A 6,355-nucleotide genomic window follows, 5' to 3' on the forward strand; every position below is an offset into this window, starting at 1 on the left:
CCCACTCTGTGCACACAAATTAATCCACACAGACAGCTTTTCTATAGAGGACTTGATGGAAAACCAACCACACATCCCCTAAGAAAACCCACAAATCCAAAGACATTGATAACATTTGGAATCTCAAGCGGGTAGGATGGGGGTAAACTAATAGTGTTTTGTCAACTGTTGTAGGGTTATTGGTGATGTAGCATACACGGGGAACTGTCGCTGGGTTTTTGCAGATTCCAGATCATCTGAGGAATTCAACACTGCATCAATTCCTGAGGTGAGTTCCAAACGACATCAAGTGATAGATTCCCAAAGAGAAAAACTGAAGTCATTTGTTGTTGTGAACATAGCAAACAGGAAATTTACCATCTTATCCTTCCGTTTGGCAGCATGCAGATGAATGGTTATTTCAGTTTGCAGCAGGTGTCAAGGTATTCATAATTTACTGGATGATAAACCTTGAGTCATATCTGTATGGATGCTTCAGTTTGAGAATGCAATGTCTTCAAATCCTTGACACTGCTCTCAAATTTCGGAAGAGAAGAAAAGAAAGGGAAGGGAGGGAAAAGAATGGAAAGGAAAAGAAAGGAAAGGAAAACAAGGTTTTTGTTCTTGTTTTGAAAGAGAGGACGAAATGGAATTGAAACAAATTTTCATGTTCTTGAACCGGAGAGAAAGGAAAGGAAAGATGTTACTTTTACAAATATATCTACCCTTTAGTAACAAATATTTAACATTGTTGTATGAGTGTATTTTTGTCCTAAAAGATCATAGACTCCATTCAAGTTTTCTTTCCCTCCCTTTCTTCCCACATTTGAGGAAACATAAATGATATTTTCCTCCCTTTTATTTCTTTTCCTCCAAAAAAAGATTCCGAGAACACAGTGGAAGTGTCTTTTTTCTAACTGAGTTCCTCGATTGCTGGCATGCAGACTATTTTGTTGGTGCCTGTTATTCCACATGGAGTTCTACAACTTGGCTCATTGGAAGATGTATGTTTTTCCTTCCTGCCAACAATTTTTTGACATTCATTACATGTAGTGATTAATTTATGCTTAATTCTCCAGCTTCCTGAGGATGCACAAATGGCCAACTATATTAGAGAAGAGTGCATTGCACATCAAGATGCCACGGGTTATTCTGATGCTTTTGATACAAACCAACAATTCCCACATCAATCACCATCATCATTGATGCATACGATGATGAGAAGTTTGGATGAGTTCCCATCATCCATTGCAAATGGGATATCTGATAAAGTCAACTGGTCAACGCACAAACCATTGACCAAGAGTCTTGTAACACCTAGTGACACCTGGTATTCATCACATTTAACAGGAAAGGATTTCCCTGAACCTTCTTCAGGTGCCCACATGGGTGCTATTGAATTGCCAGAGCCTCTACATCAATCAACAAACTTGGTGAATTCAAGTATGGGCATGTTAGGAGAATATGCTGATGGACCCTTAAGGTCTGAGATACTGATGAAACAACCATTAGTTAGTGATGTTAGCCTGTTCTTAAGCTTTCCTGAAGAATCTGAGCTACACAAAGCTCTAGGCCCTGCTTTCATGGGCAATACAGATGATTCTTTCCAGCATCTTTCCATTGGTGAGGATATATACAGCTCCTCAAACCAATTGTGTAATAAAGATCTCATCAACTCATCGTCTAAGAAAACCGATGGAATGCTTTTTGATGACGAGATTACAAGGGTACATTTGGGTGAGAATTGTTCTATCCAAACCAGTGGCGAGAGTTCACTTAGTAATCTGTTTGGACAATTTGCTTCTTTGGCAAAAAGGAAAAATGTAGATGGAAAAAGTGCCTTTGAGGAAGAGAGTTCACTTTTTAGTAACCATGTACCACCTGCGGTTTTTAGTAAGGTGAAAAACCACACCGATAGTTCTTCACCTTCAGCTATTTCATATGAGGGCGTAGTTGATGAATTCACGGAGGAGGAAGAGCAAAAAAATAGTTACGATATGTTGCATCAAGGGAAGGGTTCAAAACCATCTGTGGCCAGCAAAAGAAGGGGCAAACCTGGTGCTAAACAGAAGCCTAGGCCTCGAGACAGGCAATTGATCCAGGACCGGCTCAAGGACCTGCGGGAACTTGTTCCAGATGGGGCAAAAGTTTGTTCTTTCCCAAACATCACTTTTTTTTTTTCTGAATATATATGCAAATAAAAATCACCCGTCTCCAAATTCCATGTCCCCAACCTGTCCGACCAAGCATGTGAAGACACTTCATTATTTTATTTAATATACATTTATTTATTCATCTTTTTATTATCTTTCTTTATAAAGTAATGATGTGTGCTCACATGATTGGTGGACAGGGATGGGATATGGAGTTTGGGGACATTAGATTTTTACTCGTATGTAGAACCTTTGGCTAGTGATGAATTTATCTAGCAATCTGGTACCCACATGCATATCGACCAAAAAAAGTTTGATCAATTTTGTTTGTAATTTTTTTATTATACTTGGTGCATACCCAAAAAAGTTATATTTGTTATGGCCGGGCATCCCCAAGTTGGAATTTTTAGATCTGCTATTACTAGTTTACAGGGCCCATATAAAGTGACCCCTCCATATGGTCGGGGTAAACTTTTGGTCTTTTGGGCTTGCAGCTGTGATCCTCAAGTAGTTGATAGATAATACCTAGTGGTACCCGGTGGCGGATGTGCAATTTATATTTCTTCTTTTCTATATCATAATTATTATTTTTTTTAAAATATATCTCTTCTTTTGACGGACAAAATTTTCTAAGTTTAAATTCTGACCCCTACCGACAAAATCCCTGGATCAGCCAATCTAACCTGAGACCTGAAGCTTTGTAGTGCATCCAGTCCCAGTGAATCATCACTAGGCCAACCACTTGGGGTTCTCGAAAAAGATTTTGTTGATGTTCAGTTAAATTACATAGTTGCTCATTTGTGTCATCTTATTTTCATTTGAAATGCAGTGTAGCATTGATGGTCTGCTGGATCGAACTGTAAAACACATGCTCTTTTTAAAAAGCGTTGGTGATCGTGCTATCAAGTTGAGGCAGTGTGTCCAACCAGCGGCAAGTGATTGTTGTCTATTATTAAATTTTATAACTCATCTGTCAATGGACGTCATCGTATACATGCTGTACTTGAGTTTCTTGTTAGAAAATGAATCGAAGAGAATGTCTTTCCAGCGTATTTTCCGTTCTAAGAAATTGAGAAACAGCCGATGTTCTCTTTGGGGTAGAGGTCAGGACTGGGTGGGATATACCGGGGTCGTTTGGTTTTGTTCTAAGAAATTGAATTCATTCGCAAACATGTCGTTTACTTTCATTTTTAATTCAGTCTCAGGGAGTGGGAACAGGTTCGAAGAATAATACAACACCTGAAGAGAAAGGTAGTCAAAATGGGGCAAGCTGGGCATATGAATTGGGAGGTGATCTAAAAACATGCCCCATAGTTGTTGAAGATCTTCAATACCCTGGCCACATGATTATAGAGGTTTGTGTGTTTATACTTCCTAGATACATATTTACTTGTCTATTTGGCTAAATGTGGTTGATGTACTTTCATATCTTTTTTAGTTGTGCACTCGAACAAAAGCACATATGGATAACTTCATAATCATATCAATTACATCATTTTCATCCGATTTAAATAAAATGACCAACATACATTGTCATTTTGGGACAAGAGGATGTTGAGAAGAACAATTCATGAGAGGAAATATTTAGTAATTTGATTAAAATTGGACAAAAATGATGTAATGATATGAATAAGAAAAATGAAAATAATTTTTGTTAATTCAAAAGAAAATCTTAAGTAGGTGGTCTTCATGGAATCAGCCTCTCTACCTAAATGGGTAGAGAGGAAATGTCTGCTTTCAGACTCTACTTCTAGTCGGATATATGTTTTGTTTGGTTTTGTATTAAGTTAAAAAAAATTCACTCTTAACACTCGATAAGCAATACATGGATTATTTTTTGGGATGGAGTGTTATAAACGTATAGCTTCACTAATTATGGTAGCTTCATAACAGATGATATGCGATGAGAGCAGTCGTTTCTTTGAGATTGCTGAGGTGATACACGGCCTGGAGTTGACCATTTTAAACGGGGTGATGGAGAGGCGTTGCGGCAACACATGGGCTAGCTACATTATTGAGGCATGAACTTTGTTTCAACTTTGAAAATTATGATTTTTTTTCAAAACCATCACCTTTGACCCGATTAAGCCACACGGTTCATGGAGGCCTTTTGGCCAATGGGTCGGGTGCACTTGACAGAACAAAAACTTGTTTTCCCATGTTTGGCAGGACTAGGGCTGTAAACGAACCGAACGAACACGAACGGAGGCTTGTTCATATTCGTTTGTTTAACTTAACCGAACAAACGAACGAACACGAACGGTAAACGAACGAAAATCTTTGTGTTCGTGTTCGTTCGTTTAGAAATMAGGTRTGTTCGTRTTCGTTTATGTTCGTTCGTTAACATGCTAAATGAACGTAAACGAACATAAATAAACGGGCTAAATGAACATAAATAAATATTATTTGAATTCAAAGTAAATAAATAAAATATTATATATTAAATTTAATATATAAACGAACATAAACGAATGAATATAAACGAACGGTAAATGAACGAATGTTCAGGAATATAAATGAACAAACGAGACTCTTATTCATGTTCGTTCGTTTAACTAAACGAACAAAAAAAAAATGTTCATGTCCGTTCATTTATTAAATAAACGAACATAAACGAACTTCCCGCCGAATGGTTCGGTGAACGTTTGGTTCGTTTACAGCCGTAGGCATGACATTAGACTCGTGCAGGACAAAAATTCCCTCCCAAATCGGTGGTTGGAACATAACTTAGGGAGATAAACAAGATTGACAAATTACTAAATTATTTATGTCAAATTAAAACCCTAAGAACTATTAGTTCCTTCAGTCCCAAAATAAATGACGACAGTGAAAAAGGCACCCAGTTCTCGGAGTATGTAATTGTATACTTTTTAGTTAACTAAATTACAATTGTACTCTTAATAATAGATTTGTAACGAATTTCTCCATCTCATATTCAACGGAAGAGTTGGAAAATAGACACTTATTTTAGGACAAACCAAAATAGAAATGCGGACACTTATTTCGGGATGGATGGAGTACAATTCTTCCTGCCTACTCGTTCTTGCCCGTCGAGTCCCGTCTACGTACCAAATGCATCCGAAAGGAACTCATAGCACCTACTAGCAATTGAATCTAACACCTCATGCTACATCGGACAAAAGGATCCAATGTCCTAAGGATTGACTGCTAGGCCAGTCATTTGGGGTTTAACGTTATGAGATCATCTTTTTGTTGATTTCTAAGGTTATATATATATGCAGGCTCCAAGGGGATTTCACAGATTGGACATCTTTTGGCCATTGATGAAGCTTCTACAGCAGCAGCAACAACTTAGTCCAATATCTAGCAAAATTTGATGTTTGGTAACCATGGGTATTCAGGCCAACCTCAACTAACTGATCTCATGGGACTCTGAAGTTAGCAGTCAGACAAACCCTCCCTCCGGTTGCTCTTAACAGTTGAGCTACCCCTCTTTTGACGTTATTGTATACCAAATTTCTAGTTTCATATGGTAAGACCATGACATGTGGTAGATTACTGGTTTGGTTTGGTTTGGTTTGGTTTGGTTTGATTTCTAGCATAAAACCTAATTGCAGCATAAAGACGTACATGGCATAACCTTATGATATTAGTACTTGTGAAGGTAGAAGAACTCTATGTATTTGGGTGTTAAAACTCCCTTTTTTGCAAATCAGATCATTTGGGCGTTGAAAATGTAAAAAAGAGGGGTTTATTTAGCAAGTAGAGCGGAGTACACCTGCTATTTTCGTTTAAGAAATAATGTTTCGGCGACAAGGTCACAAAGGAGAAACTGGTATGGCAACACAACAAACAAGGAGACTTTTCTTAGTAAATTTTCATCCTTGAGCGGTTCTTTTGGTTGATCTCTGTGTGCTAGGAAGGAGACTTTTGTAGCTGGGGATCAACCTTGTTGCCAAAAATGGGCGGCTTCGAGTAGAGGTGGCTAGGAAAACCTGAAAACTGGTTAAGGTCTGGATCTAGAGATGGGGAAACTAGGTAACCGGTTATGGCATTGGTGGGCGTAACTGGCTAAGTTTGTCCCCGGTCCCAGATATGACCGATTATGGCCAAAAAGATGTAGGATGTAATCGAAAGTTACATATTGATTTTATATTGGTATATTTACCAAGTAGATGTATTAAAATAACCGAACATTCAAATAACAGGTTAAAATGTATGGTACTATTTAACACCACATATACAAATATTATTTACCTATA

At 37.8% G+C, this 6,355-nt stretch overlaps 1 protein-coding gene across 5 annotated transcripts in view; it reads left to right on the plus strand.

Moving 5' to 3' along the window:
• The window catches only part of LOC112512354 (transcription factor LHW-like), a 9,638-nt gene extending 3,809 nt beyond the window's left edge, over nucleotides 1-5,829 (plus strand). For 4 of the 5 annotated variants that reach the window (XM_025118264.1, XM_025118269.1, XM_025118266.1 and 1 more), the window contains 8 exons: nucleotides 175-268; nucleotides 381-422; nucleotides 924-983; nucleotides 1,059-2,126; nucleotides 2,962-3,063; nucleotides 3,332-3,487; nucleotides 4,026-4,151; nucleotides 5,375-5,829. In XM_025118264.1, the coding sequence (XP_024974032.1) occupies nucleotides 175-268; nucleotides 381-422; nucleotides 924-983; nucleotides 1,059-2,126; nucleotides 2,962-3,063; nucleotides 3,332-3,487; nucleotides 4,026-4,151; nucleotides 5,375-5,470 (1,744 nt within the window). In that variant the 3' untranslated portion in view covers nucleotides 5,471-5,829. The remainder of the gene's footprint in view (nucleotides 1-174; nucleotides 269-380; nucleotides 423-923; nucleotides 984-1,058; nucleotides 2,127-2,961; nucleotides 3,064-3,331; nucleotides 3,488-4,025; nucleotides 4,152-5,374) is intronic. The other variant, XM_025118267.1, reaches the window with a different exon arrangement.
• The last annotated feature ends 526 nt before the right edge of the window (nucleotides 5,830-6,355 follow it).

This window comes from Cynara cardunculus (genome assembly GCF_001531365.2).
Source record: "Cynara cardunculus var. scolymus isolate 2C chromosome LG 5, CcrdV1, whole genome shotgun sequence".
Lineage (NCBI taxonomy): Eukaryota > Viridiplantae > Streptophyta > Magnoliopsida > Asterales > Asteraceae > Cynara > Cynara cardunculus.